Source organism: Bos mutus, chromosome 12 (assembly GCF_027580195.1).
Source record: "Bos mutus isolate GX-2022 chromosome 12, NWIPB_WYAK_1.1, whole genome shotgun sequence".
NCBI classification, from domain to species: Eukaryota; Metazoa; Chordata; class Mammalia; order Artiodactyla; family Bovidae; genus Bos; species Bos mutus.
This window is the reverse complement of record NC_091628.1, coordinates 18,911,935-18,933,557: the sequence shown is the minus strand read 5'-3', so window position 1 is coordinate 18,933,557 and position 21,623 is coordinate 18,911,935. Positions and strand designations below refer to the sequence as shown.

Below are 21,623 nucleotides of genomic sequence, written 5' to 3'. Positions count from 1 at the left end.
ATGTGAAAAAAAAAAAAGAGTTGTAAAGATAACCATTATTAGTTTATTTTCTTAAGACAAACTGATAGAAACAGAATTACTGAGTCAGAGGTTATGATATTTAAAGGCTCTAGATCCATGTTGCCCAATCCCACCAATAAGAAAAGAGAGCCTGTTGCATCTCACCATCAATAGATAGAATATTCTCAAACCAACAAAGACACTATGTTGCATCATGAGCAAAATAGTCCTTCATTTTTAACTTTGTGTGTTCCCATTATAGAAAATAAACATGTACTATGTGTTTAACTATATTTCCTCCTTTGTGGTTTTCTAATATGTATACATTATTTCTTCATGATTTTCTTATTTGTTTTAGATCTCCTTTTATAATGATTTTAGCCCTCTGTCCTTCATAGTCATGTCACAGAATTCTCTTATTTGTTGTTTGCCTGTAATATTATTATTATATCCATGAAAATTCAAAAATTTTTAATTAAATTTGTAGCAAATTCATATTAACTGATTTGTCAGTCTTTTTTTTTTTTTTTTTTTGAGATTTACTTCATCACTTGTAAAATTAGAGAAATTATTTTATATCCAGAAGTTTGAAAGTCACTTACAGTCACTTCTGTATCTGGCCTGTTTTGTTCCATTGGTCTATTTTTCTTGTCTTACTGTTTTACTTATAGCACTTTATAACACTTTTAATTTCATTCCCCCGTAAGAAATCTTCCATTGTAAAATTTGTTATCCTTGTTCTTTTATATTCTTTTTTTTTTTTTCTTTTATATTCTTGACTGAATTTATTTACTAAAAACTTTCTTGGATTTGTGACTGGAGTTGTAGCAAATTATGGACTTTAGGAGTAATTGACATTTTAATGATATTTAAATATTTAATATTTGATTTTTCTGTTCAAAAACAAAATGAGTTTTTCTATTCAGTTCCTTGCTTAGTTAGATGGATTTTTTCCCTCAAAAATCTGTTTATTGTTTCAGAAAAGAAGAAATATGCTCATTATAGGTAATACAGAAAAACATCAAGATGACAAATCTCATTTGGATAATATGAATTAACGTTAATTGAGCCATATTCCGGAAATGATTCTGTGGTTGTATACAGTTAAAAAGGTGGCTTGCTGAAGGATTGACTAGATAAATAGACATACCTTGTACATCTTTAAGTATATCTTTCATTTGTTAGTTTTCTGCCTCAGGAACAGTAACTATCCTTATGTTGGATTATTGCTGTCAATTTTCCATAGTGATAGATTCTTTACTTTTTATTTTGAGATAACTGTAGATAAGAAACGATACCAAGACACCCTGTGTACCTTTCATCTAGTTTCATCCATAGTGACATCTTGCATGCTAATTAGCAGTTAGTGAAAGTGAAGTAAAAGTCGCTCAGTCACGTCCGACTCTGCCACTGCATGGACTGGAGTCCGTCAGGCTCCTCTGTTCATGGAATTCTCCAGGCCAGAATACTGGAGTAGGTTGCTGTTCCCTTCTCCAGGGGATCTTCCCAACCCAGGGATCGAACCCAGGTCTCCCACATTGCAGGCAGATTCTTTACCATCTGAGCCACCAGGGAAGCCCAACTAGCAGGTAGTGAATTAATTTAATGGATAATGATCAGGACTCTTTTTTTTTTTTTTTAATGATGTAGGCTAGAACAGATAGAATGGAAACTATCCAGAGTTCAGGTATTGTTTCATGAGACAATTATACAACCATTTATATACTCCTTTGCTCTGAGTCACAATATAAAGTGCATTTTTTACTATATGTCACTATTTTAAAAGGTGAGGGAGTTTCCTGGTGATCCAGTGGCCAAAATTCCTTGCTCCCAAGACAGGGGCCCGGGTTCAATCCCTGGTTGGTAAACTAGATCCCACATGCCGCAGCTAAACATCCCCCAGGCCTCATCTAAGACCTGGAGCAGCCAAGTAAATAGATAAAAATTTAAAAAAATAAACAATTGAAAAAAAAATAAACAATTGAAAACAATTAGATCTCAGAGAGTGAGTGAAATTCGCTCAGTTGTGTGTGACTCTTTGCGACCCCATAGTCCAGGGAATTCTCTAGGCCAGAATACTGGAGTGGGTAGCTGTTCCCTTCTCTGGGGGATCTTCCCAACCAAGGGATGGAACCCAGATCTCCCACATTGCAGACAGATTCTTTACCAACTGAGCCACCAGGGAAACCCAAATTGTGATATAGTCATAAGTGCATGCTAAGTCACTTCAGTTGTGTCCAGCTCTTTGTGACCCTATGAACTGCCAGGCTCCTCTGTCCATGGGATTCTCCAGGCAAGAATAATAGAGTGGGTTGCCATGCCCTTCTCAAGGGGATCTTACTGACCCAAGGATCAAACCTGCATCTCTTGCATCTCCTACACTGGGAGACAGGTTTTTTTTTTTTTTTTTTTTTTTTTTTTTTACCACTAGCGCCACCTGGGAAGCCAATGGGATGCTCTGTAGCATGTAAGATAAATGTGAGATTTGTATCAATACACAAATCTCATAAACATAATGTTGGTGGGGGAAAGAAACTGACTTGTAGTACCATTTCTATAATGCTTCAAAGCACACACAACAATATCACATATTATCTGTAATATTAGTAAAAGTGTGAAAGTATGTATAGCTAGGGTACATGATAAATAGATACAGTATGAGCCAGAGGTGAATGGGATCGGAGAACTGAAGCTACCAAGGTGGTAGCTTGGGTTGTTTTAATTTTTGAGCTGGGTGGTAAATACACAGGAACTTGTTACATTGTTCTCTATTTCTTCTTCTAGATGCCCCAAATATTTTATTTAAACTAAATTAAAACACCTAGGGGGAAAAGCCGAGTTGAAGCATATTTTGATTAGCTTGGTGGTGTCTCAATCCGTTTGTGAGCCAACTGCTAGAGCCAGGGCAGTGGAAGAGATACTCGGCCCTGCCTGAGTCATGTTCTCACCCTCTTGCTAGAGTAGGTGGGTGGTGTGTGTGAGGTGGGGTGGGAAGGAGAGCAGAAAGGTCTATTACCAGAAAAAAACAGGTACCCAAAGTACCAGAGATTTTCTTTTCCTTTTCTGATTCAGTTATTTCTAATTTCATTGTTATTTCCATTCTTCTTTTTCTTTGAGATTTTTGAGGCAATTTCCTTTTTGACTTATTTCTTTTTATTCCCACATGAATGAATTGTAGATTCTCACCCTCCCACACCAAGGCTCCCTTTCAAGAACTATTTCTGGTTTTGTTGAGCTTTTGTGGGTTTGACTCCATCTCAACTTTTGGTAAAAATTTTACAAAGTGTACACAGCCTATTTGCACATAAATATGTTGGCCAGAGATTTAATTATGTGGTTATAGACTTTCCTTTCAGGACTCTAGATTCTCTCCGTGGCTTCATGACATGTAATTTTATGAAAGTCCAAAGACAATTTAATTTTGATCCTTTTTGTTGTTAGTCATTTTGTAGGAATGAGCTTTAAGAGAAAAGTGTTGGTTTCTTCTGAAAGCCACACTGAGTTTTGTTGATGTTGTTCAGTCGCTCAGTCATGTCCGACTCTTTGCAACCCCATGGTCGGCAGCACGCTGCAGCACAGTGAGTTTGGGGTCTCATTATTAGTCTCAGCTAGAAAAACCCTTTCAGTGATCACATTTAGATCTCTTTTCTACTTAAGCTGTTCTATCTTTGTTGCTTCTACTCCATGTTTCAGTTCCTTTTGCACTTGTTGGCTTCCTCTGCCTCTTTTCATTGTCATAATACGTGTTTTTATGGGATATAACACTGTATCTTCTCCATATTTCTATAATACTGGGTTGGCCAAAATGTTCATTCAGGTTTTTCCAATGCAGGATACACTACACACACACACACACACACACACACACACACACACACACACGAGTACCTTATCTCCATCATTTTAGTTTGAGCTTTTCTGGTGTTCTGGCCAAACCCTCTGTGTGGCTGTCTCCCACTACATCGAGAACACTCTGAGGCTTACTAACTCTTGCATTTAGTAGTGCAAGGCCTCGAACCTTACAGGAACTCAGTAAATATCTTTTGACTAAATAGATATGGACTAATTGTGTACCTTTCAGTTGTCCTCAGTCGATGTTCTGTGGGGTCACTCCTGCCCTGCGCAGATCTGGATTGCCGTGCTACGTCTGCGGGTGTCTCTACACGTGTGTGTGTATTATGTGTTGCTCTTTTATCTTGACCAGTTCTCCTCTCTTTCTGTCTAGGTCCTTTCCGTTCCTACCTCCCCACCCCCAGTTATCTCTGTTCTGTCTCCTACAGAGAATGAATTCTGGAAGTAATCTTTCCAATTGGAGTCCACAGGACACTTACCCCCTTTTCTTGTACTGCTTTAAAAAAAAAAAAAACAGAACCTGTGTTGTTTGTTGTTTATTCTGTTTACTTACTTTGTAAATGGGAAAAGTACAGCAGGGCCCGTGTCGGTCATCTGGCATTTGTGTTGCTGCGTGGCTCAGTGTCACCACTAACCTGGAGGGCAAGTTGATTTTCAGTGCCCCAGATGGGGGCATTCGTCTGGGCAGTGTCTGTCTGTTGGACCTAACATGGCATCTTCTCTTGCTCCGGCTTCTTGTGTTGCTGAAATATAATGCATGTTCTAGAAACTCTGAGGTAGAATTTATGGAAAAATTACTAGTACCACGTTATCCCAGGGAGGCACCATTTTCAGAACTCCCCCTTACACCCTTTATCTTTGGCCTTGATAGATACTAAGAATTATACTCAGAATGGGTGTGGGCCAGTGATGAATAAGCAAGAGCTCACTGTATTTGGCCTATCTAATTTGAAAATATGATGCTCTATCTTTCTTTATGAATCAACCTTACAATATAAAGGTTCCTCAAAAAATTAAAAATAGACTGACCATATGGTATAGCAATTCAACTTCTGGGTACTTATCTGAAGAAAATGGAAACACCAATTCATAAAGAACTGTGCATCTTTATTGCAACATTATTTACAATAGCCAAGATAATGGAAACAACCTCAGTGCCCATCTATGGATGAATGGATAAAGACATGCTCTGTGTGTGTGAGGTGTGTGTGTGTATAGAACAGTATTATTCAGCCATAAAAGAATGAAATCTTGCCATTTGTGACAACAAGGATGGAACTTTGAGGGTATTATGCTAAGTGAAGTAAATCAGAAAAAGACAAATACCATATGATCTCACTTATATGTGGAATCTAAAAAACTAAGAAACAGAAGCCAAGCTTATAGATACACAGAATGGATTGGTGGTTGCCAGAGGCAGAGGGTGGGGTGTGGATGAAATGGTGGAAGGGGGTCAAAAGGTACCAACTTTCAGTCATAAACTAAGGAAGTCATGCTGCTGCTGCTAAGTCGCTTCAGTCGTGTCCGACTCTGTGCGACCCCACAGACGGCAGCCCACCAGGCTCCCCCGTCCCTGGGATTCTCCAGGCAAGAACACTGGAGTGGGTTGCCATTTCCTTCTCCAGTGCATGAAAGTGAAAAGTGAAAGTGAAGTCGCTCAGTTGTGTCCGACTCTTAGTGACCCCATGGACTGCAGCCCACCAGGCTCCTCCGTCCATGGGATTTTCCAGGCAAGAGTACTGGAGTGGGGTGCCATTGCCTTCTCTGAAGTAAGTCATGGGGATGTATTAAAAAATAAAATAAGGTAACTTACTTGGTACTAACAATATGTATGTGGGCTTTCTCAGAGCCTTTGGCAACATTTGTCCTGATATCTTTGTGAGTGAGATAGAAAAAATATGAGTTAAATGTTATGACAAGGTGAATTCACAGTTAGTTTAAAAAAACACTTATTAAAAACTTAAATGACATGTAAACAAGCATGATAACTTCTGAATCATAGTGGATCAGTTACCAAGTCAGAACTAGATTAGGATTTAAATACTTCATGTTTGTTTAGCAGATACGTTGAATGCCAGCGTTATAATTCTTGATCACAAACAACAAATACTGAAGAAAATTTTTGGAAGGATTCAGGTAACTCAGAGATTTGACAGAAATCCTAGGGAAGCAGATTTGGGAAGTAGGAATCTAGGGGGTGTAGTATTTAGAACCGTAACCAAGGTTATGCTGGATCCGTAACTGGTTAGAGTATTGCTGTCAGTTGCTGTTATATATTTGTGTGTAATATTCTTCATTGATTAATTGCATTATTGTTAATAAGAAAAATATGAGGAAAAATGGAGTTAACCCAGAAGTCTTTCTATAGAGGTATTGGTAAAATAAAATTTAATAAGAAATTACCAAATACTCCTAGTAATTGTATGTCTGTATAATGGATGTTGTTGTTGTTGTTCAGTCGCTCAGTTGTGTCGGACTCTTTGTGACCCATGGACTGCAGCACGCCAGGCTTTCCTGTCCTTCACTATCTCCTGAGTTTGCTCAAATTCATGTCCTCTGAGTTGGTAATGCCATCCAACCATCTCATCCTCTGTTGTCCCCTTCTCCTCCTTCCCTCAATCTTGCCCAGCATCAGGGTCTTTTCCAGTGAGTTGGCTCTTCGCATCAGGTGGCCAAAGTATTGGAGCTTCAGTTTCAGCATCTGTCTTTCCAATGAATATTCAAGGCTGATTTCCTATAGGATTGACTGGTTTGATTTCCTTGCAGTCCAAGGGACTCTCAAGAGTTTTCTCCAACACTAGAGTTCAAAAGCATCATTCTTTGGTGCTCAGCCTTCTTTATGGTCCAGCTGTCACATCCATACATGACTACTGGAAAACCATAGCTTTGACTAGACAGACCTTTGTCAGCAACGTGGTAACTCTGCTTTTTAATATACTGTCTAGATTTGTCATAGCTTTTCTTCCAAGGAGCAAGCATCTTTTAATTTCATGGCTGCAGTCACCGTCTGCAGTGATTTTGGAGCCCAGGAAAATAATGTCTGTCACTGTTTCCATTGCTTCCCCATCTATTTGCCATGAGGTGATAGGCCCAGATGCCGTGATCTTAGTTTTTTGAATGTTGAGTTTTAAGCCAACATTTTCACTCTCCTCTTTCACCAAGAGGTTCTTTAGTTTCTCTTTGCTTTCTTCCATTAGGGAAAGCCTAAAAAAATACTATAGCCCGAAAAATACTGTTTTTAGTACTCTTATAATTTGGTTTTAAAAATATATTTTTAGATATAGAGAGAAAAGTTAAGGAGGAGTATGTATAAAAGCTGATAACAGTTGTTACCTCTGGATCACTGGTTAATGGCAGCTTTTGATTAATTACATCATATTTCTGTAATGTTTGACATATTTTTGCTAATTCATGTAGAGCAAATGAATATGTTTCTCTTAACTGGAGCCTTTAATTTAGATCTTTTTCCCTAGCACATTTTTAGTATAAACAAGGTGATAATAGCTATATTTGGCTTTTTCTGCTCTATGCAAATAAATGTTCTCAAAAAGAAGAACTGATTTTTCTTTTCCCCTCCTCCTCACCTCCCCACTCCCAGCCATCATGGTAATCCTCATTTCATCAGTGAGTATGGCCAGCTGAATATTTGAAGAGTAAAAAAAATAAAAATAAACAGATTCTAAATAATTTTACATTGTAATTTTGTTATTGCTATTGAGTGGAATGTTTTAAAATATTGCTTTACCAGAGCTTGTTTATCTTAGTCTGACTTTTGTTTTACATGTTCTATTTTATCATCATTAATATCACCATATTCCTCACTCTCTTTAGTCAAAATATCTAGTTTTAAGTATCAGCTTATTCTCTAAGAATACTCCTTTTCCTATTCTTGCATAAATCTTTAATTTCTCTTATAAGAAAAATATTAAACTCTGAGTAAAAACTTTTAGGTAAACCTTTAAAAATATCTTTCTTGAAATATTTTACACTAACTTAAATTTGGCATGAAACTTAAAAATTGTTTTAGATTGATCGATTTTAATGTTCCATATTACTGAATTTGTTGGAAATATGACATTTTGGTATAACAATTTAATCATATTAAGAATTAAAATCATAATTTTTGTTGTTTACTTGTTTTTAGCGTTCTATATTGCATGAAGAGATTTCTATAGATGAAAAAATGCCTCTGTTTAGTAAATCACACAAAAATCCAGCAGAAATCGTGAAAATTCTGAGAGACAACTTGGCCATTTTGGAAAAGCAAGACAAAAAGACAGATAAGGTATGAGCTAAAACAATAATGTTATTATTAAAATACATGAATAGACCACAAGCCAATGTAAAAGCTTAATGAAGAATCCTAAACATGGTCTGCAATGCACTCTCAGGGTCTTTGTGAATACATTTAAATTGGTTTCAGGTCTTATGTCATTGATAATTATTGAATATGTTGTCTTGAACTCTTCATTCATTTTCTAGAGCCTCAGACCAACCTTGGATCCTCTAGAGTTAAGGAGTAACAGAATATTACTCAGTCATAAAAAGGAAAGGACATCTTGCCATTTGCAACAACTTGGATAGACCTAGAGGTTCACTATGCTAAGTGAAATAAGTCAGAGAAAGACAAACACTGTGCAGTTTCACTTATATGTGGAATCTAAAAAAACAATATTAAGGAGAAACAGTTATTGTCAGAGGGGAGGTGGGGTTGGGGTTGGGGGAAGGAACTGGTGAGGGAGATTAAGAGGTACAGACTTCCAGTTGCGTGGGTAGGAGAGTGTCGAGAATATAGTCAATAACCAAGTAGTGTCTTTGTATGGCCACAGATCATAACTAGACTTACATATTTTAGAAATGTATAGAAATGTAGAATCACTATGTTGTGTAACAGAAACTGACATAGTGTTACAGGTCAATTATACTTCAAAAATATATGAACAAACAAACTCAGAAAAAGAGATCAGATTTGTGGTCACCAGAGGCAGGGGTGTTGGGCAGAAGGAATTAGATGTAGTCAATCTTCCGGTTGAAAGGTAAGAAAGTACTAGAAATATAAGGTGCAGCATGATAAATGTGATTAACACTGCTGTATGTTATATATGGAAGTTGTTAAGAGAATCCTGAGTTCTCATCACAAGGAAAAAAATTTTTTTCTCCTCTGTTTCTTTAATTTTGTATCTGTATGCAGTGATGGAAAAACTTATTGTGATAAATATTTCATGATATATGTAAGTCAAATCATTATGCTGTACACCTGAAACTTACAGGACTTTATGTCAATTATATTTCAATAAAACTAGAAGGAAAAAATTCAGAATGAAAAAAAAAAAACATCTAAAGGGTTTTACAGTTAAACATCTAACGGGTTATACTGTTAATACTTACACTGTGTATAATGTTATACATGAAGAGTAAAAAGTTTGTGTTTAAAGATCATCTGACAGTTTCTACTACGATGCTGCCTTTTTTCTCTTTTCGGCCACACCACAGCGTCATGTGGAATCTTAGTTCCCCAACCAGGGATTGAACCTTGCACTGGAAGCATGGAGTGATAACCACTGGACTGCCAGGAATACCCAGTGCAGCCTCCTTTTAATATTGTTTTAAAGTCCTACTGGGCAGCACTTCCTTATAGGAAGGTCTTTTTAGTATCTTAGATATTCCCTCAAAGGGACATTGAGTCCAACATACTCAGTTTGTCTCTAAAGTGACTGGGGCTTCCCTGGGGTCTCATCGGTAAAGAATCCACCTGCAATGCAAGAGACACAGGAGATGCAGTTTGACCTCTGGGTGGGGAAGATCCTCTGGAGGAGGAAATGGCAACCGACTCCAGCATTCTTGCCTGGAAGATCCCCATGGACAGAGGAGCCTGGCGGGCTGCAGTCTATGGGGTCGCAAAGAGTCGGACACGATTGATCACACCTGCACCCCCGCACCGACTGCATGCACGCTCTAAGACCCTTCGGTTCCCTCCCAGTGTAAACTCTAGAGATGTTCTTGCACATGTGCACCAGGATGCATTGTCAAGATTGTTCCTAGCATTGTTGTTCATAGTAACCCATCAGTGGAAACACCTCGATGTCCATCAACAGTGAAACTGAGAAGTTGCAGTCCAGCTATCAATAGAATACTATACAACAGTGAATTTAAAGAAGTGCTGCGACATAGAGCAGGAAGAATGAGCCTTACAAATACAGTGCTGAGTGAAAGAAACAAATCATAAGAGGGTACAGGTGCTATTCCAAGTCAGCAGAACTCAGCTATGTTGTTTTGGGAAACAAACATAGATTTTAAAATAACCTGTAAAGAAAGGTAAATAAGTGATTGTCATCAAAGACATAGAAGGATTTACTTCTAGACTGAAAAGAGGGCATTCAAGGTGGCTTCTGGGATGCTAAAAATGTTCTCTTTTTTGACCTCTGTTTTGGCCACACAAGTGTTTGCTTTATAATTATTCTAAACTCTATATATGTTTAAAGTAATCTTCTATAGGTATATATCACAATTTAAGAAAACTTCTTACCTTTAATAAATTAAGGATTTCTTCAGTCATATCATGAAATGTATCTGGAAATTAATTTTTTAATTAACAACTACTATGAGGTAGTTTTTTTAATTATTTTTGCCTTATTCTATTTCCTTCTTTAATTATAATGATTAGAGTACAATACTTGAAAGTACTAAAACTATACCTACTTTAAAATATTCAGCAAAGTGTTAACTAATTTGCCTGTTTGTTTTGCTTACCTGTTTTTTAAATTTTTTTGCTATAATTTCTTAGTATAATTAAGATACTACACAATCTACCATTTTAAAGTGTGCAATTCAGTGGTTATTAGTTTATTCAGAAGGTTGTGTACCCATCACCACCATCTAATTTCAGAATATGTTCAGCACCTCATTCTTCCCTCCCCAGGCCCTACTCACTGATATACTTTCTTCTCTGTAGGTTCTCCTATTCTTCTTCTAATTAATTAGTTTGGCTGCACTGAATCTTAGTTGCAGCACATGGAGTTTTTAGTTGTGGCAAGTGAACTCAGTTTCAGCATGTGGGAGGGCCCCCTGCATTGGAGGGTGGAGTACTAGCCACTGGACCACCAGGGAAGTCCCTCTCGTATTTTTCTTTATAATGTAGTGAGATTTTTTGCTTTTTTTTTTTAAGTTTCATAGATAACAAAGTGATCATGGTTATGTGTGAGGGATCAGTGGATTGACAAAGGTTATGGGTTTTGACAATATATGATTTTGTACCTATTCCATTTAAAAAATAAGAATCATAGGGATTTGTTGAAAATCATTAACAAAAGCTTTAAATAAGACTACTTGCTACTGATAAGTCTTCAACATGGATTGAATTTAATTTTCAAGAGTTAAATTTATAATTTATTACTAGCAGAGTTCACTATGAATATGATTTAAAGAAAGATCATTTCAATTATATTAACCAAGTAGAAATACTAAAGATCTCTCTTTTATAAATTAATTTCAGTAATATTTTCAAAAAAAACAAAAACAGTGCCTACTACATGGCTTTTGTTTGTTTGTAACTGTATTGAGTTCTTTAATCACAAATAAGCAGAAAATAGGTAACCAGTGGGAAGCTGCTGTATCGCACAGGGGGCTCAGCTGAGTGCTCTGTGATGCCCTGGAGGGCAGTGAGGGAATGGGGTTGGCGGGGTGTTGGCGGGTAGAAGGGAGGTTCAGGAGGGAGGGGATATATTGTACAGAAGAGCTCACGCAACACTGTAAAACAGTTATCATTCAGTCAATAAAAAATAATAATTATACAGAATTTTAAAAGTAAATAAGCAGGGCTCAAGAAGTGGTTTTTGTTTATTTGTAGCCTGAAATTTTTTTTTTTCACTCTTAACTATTAGCGTATATTTTGGTCCCTAGGCTTCAGAAGAAGTGTCAAAATCACTGCAAGCAATGAAAGAAATTCTGTGTGGGACGAGTGACAAGGAGCCCCCAGTGGAAGCTGTGGCCCAGCTCTCACAGGAGCTCTACAACACCGGGCTGCTGGTGACACTCATAGCCGACCTACAGCTGATAGACTTTGAGGTACACCATCTGCCAAAGGATGACAGTTGTGCTTTTCAATTTTTATACACATGACTACCAATATTTGACTGTCATTTTTTGTTACTGTTGTTGTTGTTCAGTTGCTAAGTTGTGTCCGACTCTTTATGACCCCATGGACTACAGCATCCCAGGCCTCCCTGGCCCTCACTTTCTGCTGGAGTTTGCCCAAGTTCACATCCACGGACTTGGCGATGCCATCCAACCATCCCATCCTGCTGCCCTCTTTTCCTTTTGCCTTCAGTCTTTCAGGGTCTTTTCCAATGAGTTGGCTGTTTGCATCACATGGCCAAATTATTACTATTTATATATTATTTAAAATCCCATTTTCTCCACTAAAACTTCTAAAATCACCTTAATCTTTTTTTTTAAAAAAAGCAAAAGGTATACCATAGTTAAGTTTTATGCAGCTAAGTAGTGAAGTTAATGGTCAATAATAATAAAAGATAACTTGAGTGCTTACTGAATGTTGTACAGTTTTTAAGCTCTCTTCTAGCTTAATTCTTTTCTTTTTAAGTTTTAAAAAATATTTATTTATTTGGCTTGCCAGGTTTAATTAGGGCATGTGGGATCTAGTTCCCTGACCAGGGATCAAACCCTGACCAGGTATTGAACCCAGACCCCCTGCATTGGGAACATGGAGTCTTAGCCACTGACCACGAGGGAAGTCTCTCATTTTATTCTTAAAGCAACCTGTATATGATCAGTACTATATTATTAGCCTTGATTTATAGATGAAGACTCTAAAGTTTAAAGATATTAATTTCCCCAAAGTCACTTGGTCACTAAGCGCCTAAGCTGAGATTCAAATGTAGTATCTCCCAGGCCTGTTTCTTTAATTAAAACATTTATACCAACGATTTAAGAATTTTTTTAATGCTACTAATATAGGATATTTCTCTCATTTTTTGAAAGCAGTTATACCTAATTACTGAAATAATATGTAAAACAATAATCTAGAAACATAAGGGGTGAATGTGTGTAAGCATTTTATTATCTATGGTATGTCTAACTTAGAACAGTGGTTTCTCAATGAAATGTGTGGTTGTAAGACACATTTCATGATGGAAATCTTGGTTTTGATTTGATTGTTGTTTTGCTACTACTATCAGGCTTTAGATACTGTCAGGTAAGCGCTTGGATCTCCATTAATTCTCAGAGATAGAAGAGAATGGAGATTTCTGAAGTAAATTGCTTTAGTTTTGTCACCGAGGAAGTAAAAGGAGACTCATTACAGTGATGGACCAAGATAAGGTCGGGGCTCTGGGGATGTGTGGAAATACTAGCTCACGGTTCTCTGGATGGCTTAGATGGAAGACAATTTTGGCCAACTAGAGCTGAGGAGCGGAGAAGGCAATGGCACCCCACTCCAGTACTCTTGCCTGGAAAATCCCATGGATGGAGCAGCCTGGTAGACTGCAGTCCATGGGGTCGCTAAGAGTCGGACACGACTGAGCGACTTCACTTTGACTTTTCACTTTCATGCATTGGAGAAATGGCAACCCACTCCAGTGTTCTTGCCTGGAGAATCCCAGGGACGTGGGAGCCGCCGTCTATGGGGTCGCACAGAGTCGGACACAACTGAAGCGACTTAGCAGCAGCAGCAGCAGCAGAGCTGAGGAGGAGGAATGCAGGGCAAGACTGCTCTGTGTGTTTGACTAGAAACAAGACTGTCTGAGGGCCCCCCAGGGCCCAGATTTCAATTCAGCCTCCCTTTTAGAAACCTCTGTCTTGTCTATGGCCATACCACTCTGAACGTGCCCAATCTTGTCTGATCTCCAAAGCTAAGCAGGGTTGGGCCTGGTTAATACTTGGATGGGAGAAACGTGTCTTTTTCTTCCTTCCCTGCCTTATCTGTTTCTCTAACTTTGACATTTTCTGCTCAATTATCTCCTTTCTTAGTTTTCCCTCTAGCTTGTCTTGTCTTTCTTCCTCCCCATCTTACTCCCTATTTCCCTTTTTAAAAATATTTTGTTTGGTTATTTATTTTGGCTGCACTGGGTCTTAGTTGCAGCATGTGGGATCTAGTTCCCTGACCAGGGATCAAACAAGGGCCCTGTGCATTGGGAGTGTGGAGTTTTAGCCACTAGACCGCCTAGGAAGCCCCTCCTCATTTCCTTTTTTAAACCAGACTTAATGGAATTAAAGTGTAGTTTTATCTTTGTGTTTATATACTTTCATGTTTCCTTAATTTAGTTTAAAATGAGGTATTATGGACATTTGTAGGAGCTGTGCATAGTGGGAAAACCCTTGACTTAGATTTAGAATTGTTTATGTATGGAGTCCCTGCTCTGCCATTTGGTAGTTAGCAACATAACCTCTTTGAGACTAAACTTTACCATCTATAAAATAGGAATAATATCAACTTACAGCATTGTTTTTAAATATTAAACTAAGTAAAATATATATACATATATGTGTTACGGAAGAACACTTAAATGTATATGCAAATATATAGATACCAAATAGTATATTCTCATCTTCTCTCCTTCTCAAACTTAAGTTAAATATAATCTGGTTTATTTTTGTTATAACCCTTGATGTCTGTTTCTTTGTTTATTATTTTAGTTTTAAACTTGGTTGGTGAGTGACCATAAATGGGAAACTCCCCTGCTCTTGGAAGATGGTGTTAGATTTCTGTAAATCTATTGTTTTGTGTGTTTCCCTGAAAGCAGCAGTGTATTAAGCTATTATCATCATTAATTTAGCTTGAGTTAGTGTATGAGATTAACCTAATCTGCAGTGGGATGCTGGAAGGACTATGACCAAGGTTGGTTATGTTTTGAAGACTGAGTCAAGGGTGAAATATTGTCGGGTCCGGTGACCTTGTGAAGCCTTGAGCAACCACAGAATAGACAGGCTCAAAGCGCTGGCCAAGAATTGAGGAGATGGGAGTACACCAAAGAAAAACTTGGTATGTTTCACATCTTTGTGTTGCATTGACTTAGGTAACAAAAGAGGAACAGTAAGAAAGTTTACTTCAAAATTATTTGGGAATTAAGTCATTAAGTTGCCTAAAAATGGACTTCTACATTATCAAGTAGAGTAAAATTTTACTCTCCAAAATCCTTGGGGAAAAATATTTATCTTTCTGAATATTTGAATTTTCCATGTAGCTGAAGATTAAGTTAACTCTTCAAATGGAGAGAGATAAGTAGATAAGTAGTATTTTTGTGGCTTACTTTACATTTTCTTTATAAAATGCATTGTAGACGTGCCTGTCCTCCAAAATGATGTACTAGATGTAATAATTTTCCCTGGTGACTCAATACTATCATTACAAAGGCTTGCTGTAGTGATAATTGCAGGCAGTTTTTTTTTTTTTTTTTCCCAGCGTTATTGAGGTGTAGTTAACCAGACAGCTCTTGACTTTGTTCATTCAGTTGTCACCTAGAACATAGTTATAAATGAATGTGATATTCAGTAGGTGAAGCCGTCCTCCTCAATCAAGCCCACAGAAAATAAATACTTATAAATGCTTCTTGGTTGAATGAATGAATGAAAAGCAGTTAAAGTTGAAAACAGTTTAGTTTTAAGCATTCCACCGATTACATACAGTATTTTCAGAAAGAATGCACCATTACGAGCATTATTAGACTACTTGCAGAAATGTACTGTCCATTTCTATGGACTAGAAGTGTTAAAGATCAGCCTGCAGGCAGCAACTTTTCTTCTCATGCTTAAAGTATCCACATTAAAAAGTGCGTTTTGCATGTTAAGTCACTTCAATCATGTCTTACTCTGTGCGACCCCATGGACTGTAGCCTCCTCTGTCCATGGGATTCTCCAGGCAAGAATACTGGGGTGGGTCGCCATGCCCTTCTCCAGGGAATCTTCCCACCCAGGGATCGAACCTGCATCTCTTCGACTGTAAAATCTTTGGTGTATTTTTATAACAGGAAAGGAAAATTATTTCTTTAGGGATGGGCTGCAGCTTTTGCCAGATAGCCTAAAAAGACGGAGCATTGCTTACAGAGAAAAACAGACCTTTTGTTTAGAAGACACCTACATGGGCTTTTTTATTCACTGTGAAAAGTGAGGTCTCCAGGCAGTGTTTGAAAGGAAAAGACTGAAAGAAAAGAGCTTAGATTCCTTTTGCAGAGTAAAATAACAGAAATTTGAGAAATGTCCTCTCATTGGCTAACTTTGATAGTAGAAGGAAATAGGAGATAGGAAAAGGGTATAGAGTAAGGGCAATTGAAGGCTCCAGAACCATGACAGAGGAAGGGGCTTAAGGAAAAAGATAAGCAGAAATGCTGAGGAATCTTTAATAATAGTGATATGTGGGGTTCAATTGGAAGTTGTTTCTGCAGTGCGCTGTAATTACCCTTAAACCCTTGATAAAGGAAGTATGTACTAATAATATGTTGAATGAAGGAGAAGAGGTGGTTTTCTACACTTGGGATAAACCATATATAAAACAGCTAGTTGAGGAAATAACTGGTTGTAGAAGGCAAGACAATGGACAAGGGTTGAGAGGAGCTAGGAGCAGGGGTTTGAAATCCAGAGCTGACCGCAGTGCTGGTGGCCCGAGGCGTTGGTTTAGATTGAGCTGCTGCTGCTGCTAAGTCGTTTCGGTTGTGTCCGACTCTGTGCGACCCCATGGACTGCAGCCCACCAGGCTCTTCTGTCCATGGGGTTTTCCAGGCAAGAGTACTGGAGTGGGGTGCCATAGCAGAGACTAACTCAGCAATCTGTGTGACAAACCCACTTCCTTCTTCAGAAACCAGGAGGAAAGTAGTGCAATGGGCTGAGCAAAGTACTGGAAGACCCTGCTGTGATGTGAGTAAGGGCTCATTAGAAGACAGACCTTTGGGTTACAGTTGTTTAAAAAGAAAACTCATTACTTTATAACCATAAATTTTTGTCTAATCCTTTAAGCCTTAAAGATGCTGACAGAAAAAAAAAAATTACTTCAGCATATTCTTATGAGTTCCAAAAAAAAAAAAAGAGTTATGGCTGAGATTGCAAGCTTTCTGCTTTATGGGCTCAGGATCAAACTCAGAGCTATGGTTTTTGAGGTTTAGCCAGTATTCAAGACACAGCCCTAGACTCTTTGACGTTTTGAAACACAGTGTGATAAGAGATCAAAGGATGAAAACGTATTGTATGTTAAGAGTCCATGCATTCATTTTAAAGGCAGGTGTGCCTTGCAGAAATAGGGTGGATACAGTCAACTGTTCGGGTTGAATTAGAAGGCAGCTCCAAAATGCAGAAAACTTCCTACTGTGATATTAATCACTAATGATTATTTCTTGCTACATTAAAAAACTAAAAGCAAAAAAAGCCCTCTAGAATCAGCTTCTCAATAAGCCAGTTTATGGTCCTAAGTTTTTGAAACTTTCTATCCCCTTAAGACCTTTTTCTGTTCCCCAACCCTAATTAAAAAGTGGTCCTTAATCTTTGATTTTATTACTGTAAAAATAGAGATCATAAAGCCTTTAGACACAAGCTTTGACTGTACTTCATGCATTTAATGATTTGAAATGCTTACTATGTGTGTAGGGCATTGATTTTATTTGGACTTGACTCTGGTTGTTTGTTTATTTTTGTACCCATCTTTAGACAGATGAAGTCAAAGAATGCACAGGTGGGAAAATATCATATTAAATGGACTGAGTATGTTTGTATATAAACAGCTTTTGAAATAATGTACATGCCATACAATTCACCCATTTAAAATATACAACTTAATGGTTGTTTCTTTAACAGGGAAAAAAGGATGTGACCCAGATATTTAACAACATCCTGAGAAGACAGATAGGCACTCGGATTCCTACCGTGGAGTACATTAGTGCTCATCCTCACATCCTGTTTATGCTCCTCAAAGGGTAGGTGGATGCTTTCCTTTAAAGTAGGTTTGAGTCTGGAAAAGTTGTTAAAAGTAGATAGCGTTAGCATCATTTCAGATATGATCAATTCCCTTTTGGATTCATATTTGCTATGCTTGAAGTCAGCCCTCCAAATCTATGTCTCTGTGATTGTTCAGGCTGCAACAAAATGCTTTCTAAGTAAAATTCCTTCCACCTACTGCCCCTCTTTCCTCCACTTTCCTGTCTTCTCTACCTGTTACATTATAGCTTACACTTCCCAATCCGCCCTCTTTCTGGCTGCCCACTTACCCTCTTTGCTTCACTAGTGGCTCAGATGGTAAAGAATCTTCCTACGAGAGACCCAGCTTCAGTCCCCAGGTTGGGAAGATCCCCTGGAGAAGGGAATGGCTACCCACTCCAGTATTCTTGTCTGGAGAATTCCATGGACAGAAAAACCTGGTGGGATACAGTCCACTGGGTTGCAAAGAGTTGAACACAATTGAGCAGCTAACACTTTTACATTCACACTTTACCCTCTTTACATAAAATTGAATCCCCTCATTACACAAATATACACAGACACGGATGCATACATACAATATCCTTCAATGGTTAGCTTCTATTCAGGTGACATGCTTTCATGTGGGGATAGAATAAATATCACTGTACATATATGGCACCACAGGGCAGCCAAAAACCTAAAGTCTAGTCAGGTAATAAAATCCCCGATTATGACTTTTTTATGTTTGCTCATTTACAAAGGTTTCTTGGGCATTGTGAGGCTACTGTAACTCCTAGGATCAGAAATATGGATGCAGCAAGGCTTGGGGATAGTAGCCTTTTGTCTTTTGTCTCCCCTTCTCTGTCTTTCTACTTTACCATTTTGAACTTCACATGCTATTCCATACCTAGTCCATCTCATCTGTTTTCAGTTCCCAAGTCCTTGTGCATTTTAAAATATTTAATTGTATCAAAATAATACATGCCACATAGTTTAAAAACCAGATATAGGGACTTCCTTGGTGATCTGGTGGCTAAGACTCCGCCTTCCCAATGCAGGGGGCCCAGATTCAATCCTTGGTCAGGGAGCTAGATCCCACATGCCGCAGCTAAGACCCGGTGCAGCCAAATAAATAACCAGACTCAACAAACAGCAGCTCTTTGCTTTTTCCTTCTCCATCCCTCAGTCCCATTTACCAAAGACAACCACTTTGATCTTTTTTATTTGTTCATCTGGTATTTACCTCTATATTATGAATTAGGAGCTTTTACTAAGTTTTGATTTGTCCATTTGAAAAATATATCTGTTAAATTTCTCATGGACTAGGTGACAATTTTGTTTTTCCACCACCATCACTACTCCATTTTCCTTCCCCTCACCCTCCCAATATCCTTTATCACAATTTTTTATTTCATTAAAAAGGCACATTTATATTATTATAGCTATGTAGTGTACTATTACTTTGTTTTTCCGTACAAAATATTGTTTTTACTGGAGAATTAAGTCTTTAAATTCTGGAAAGGGCAATATACTTGTATCATGTATTAGGGTAGTTTAAAAGTATAAGAAACCTTAAGCTTTATAAGAAATAGACCCCACAATGTAGTGGCCCCACTACAAGATAAATGTATTTTCACATAATCGAGAAGAACAGATGTTCTAGGTCAGCAGGGGTTCCTTCAAAGAGTGCTTCCTAAGATCACTTTGTTGATTGCCAGTTCAGCCCACAGGAAGGCAAATATACTTGGGAGAATCTATGAGCCAGGCCTGGAAATGGCTTGTATTACTCCCACTCACATTCCATTTGAGAGCACTTAGTCACTTGGCCTCTTAATTCTTAAGGGAACCTGAGAAATGTAGTTAGCGCCCAGGAAGAAGAGGAGAAAGGATTCTGCAGACAGCCTACAGTCTCTGCCCCTTAGTGTTTCTTTGAAAATGTATTCCCTTCCATATTCTCTGTCCTTACTTTCTAGACCTCCTGTTAGTCAAAGCAAAATCTCTGAGGTTGATTTCTTAATTCTTCTCTTTTCTGTTTGTCTTTTTGTCTCACTAGTCAGAAGATATTCTTAATTGTATCTTCCATTGAAGATAAACTCAACTGAACTTTCCTTTCAACTACCCTATTTTTAATTTATAAGAACTCTTTTTTGTTCTCTGATTATTCCTTTTTCTGGTCTCTTGCACTTATCTCTGTGACCTTGGGCAAGCCTCTGCAGCTTTCTACCAAGTCTCAGTTTCCTTATCTGTAAAGTAAGAGTAAAATTTATAATATTACCTTTGCACAAAATAATGTTACATTATATGCATTGTCAGAGAGATTTTCGTGTCCAGACAGGGTTCTGCTATTTACTTGCTAAGACTTTGGGCAAGTTACCTAACTTCCTTAAGTCTTGATTTCCTCACTGCAATCTGAAGACAATAATAATACCTACTTCAGTAGGTCATTATGAGTCTTTTAGTGAGGTAGTTTCTGCAGAGTTTAGCACTGAGCACATGGTACTCTACTTGGTAACTGCTAGTCTAAAAAATTATTATTACTATCCCTCTTAAGAGCTGCAGTTCACACTGAGTAAAATTTTGAACAAATATAATTAAGACCATACATAAGTGTCAGAATAATACTGTAAAGGGAAGTGTTCGTTTTCAGTTCAGGTAGATCTTCAAGATTTAATGGGATATGATCTGCATACCTGGTCATTGGTGGAAAAGGCTGAAATGATCAGTTTGTACCCCCATCTGGAGATTCTAAAATGTTAACCTAAAGCATTTGACATTATCCTATAGGAAACGGGAAGCCATTGGATTGTTTTGGGAGAAAAATATCAGATTTGTGTTTCAGCAAGTGAAGACAAATTAATAGTCATTTGAAGTTGGTTTATAGGACTTCCCTGGTGGTCAAGTACTTAAATTAATCTCTGGATTAAATTAAATCCAGAGATTAAATTAACTGCCAGTACAGGCAGGAATCTGTCTGCCAGTGCAGGGATCCCTCCGTGTTCGATCCCTGGCCCAGAAAGATTCCACATGCCATGGAGCGACTAAGTCCATGCGGCACAGCTGCTGAGCCCGCACGCCCTAGAGCCTGTGCTCCACAGCAGGAGAAGCCACGGCAACGTGAAGCCTGAGCGCTGCAGAGAGTAGCCCGTGCTTGGCGCAGCTAGAGAACACCCAGGCACAGCAATGAAGACCCAGTGCAGCCAAAAATAAATAAATTATTTTAAGTTCATCTCCTTTGAAAAAATAAAATGGAGTTAGCTTGTAAATAAGTGATCCCCTGACAATGCTGAAATATGTTGTCCTCCTAAGATATGTTGGAGAGCACATCAGCTGATGTGGAAGAGAAGTGGTGTGGATGGTTTAAAACGGTATCTTCCGCAGTGAGGTCATTATGTGAAAGGAGACGTGCAGCTCCACGAACTGCATTCTTGGAGTGGGAATTATTTGTTTGGAGGATCTCCTTTCTGTAGTTGCTGTCACTGAATAGCAGTCAGATGATGGCAACTGTCTCTATTATAATGATTCTTCCTTTATTTTGTAACCCAAAGTTTAAACTCATTCCTTCACGTCCTGCTTTATAGACACCACTTATTGAATGTTTGCTATGTGCCAGGTACTACATTCAGTGTCTTTACTTATGCTGTTTCATTTACTCCTTCTATCAATACTCTGAGGACTAGGTATTATCCTCACCATTTTACAGATGAGGAAATTTAAACTTAGAGTAAGGCTATTGCTCAAGGTTATATATACAACTGAGTGACAGTCAATTTTTCAGTCCAGGCCTGATTCTAAATTCCATTTTAACCATTAATATATCCTTAAAAAGATTTGAAGCCCTTCAGATAGGAAGGAAAAGGGAATTATAGAAGACCCTG

General features: G+C 38.0%; 1 protein-coding gene across 5 annotated transcripts in view; it reads left to right on the top strand.

Annotated features, from left to right (window-relative positions):
- Positions 1–21,623, top strand: part of CAB39L (calcium binding protein 39 like) — a 120,342-nt gene that overhangs the window by 33,858 nt on the left and 64,861 nt on the right. For all 5 annotated transcript variants that reach the window (XM_070380337.1, XM_005904515.3, XM_070380336.1 and 2 more), the window contains 3 exons: positions 7,997–8,137; positions 11,752–11,916; positions 17,647–17,765. In XM_070380337.1, coding sequence (XP_070236438.1) covers positions 8,036–8,137; positions 11,752–11,916; positions 17,647–17,765 — 386 coding nt within the window. In that variant the 5' untranslated portion in view covers positions 7,997–8,035. The remainder of the gene's footprint in view (positions 1–7,996; positions 8,138–11,751; positions 11,917–17,646; positions 17,766–21,623) is intronic.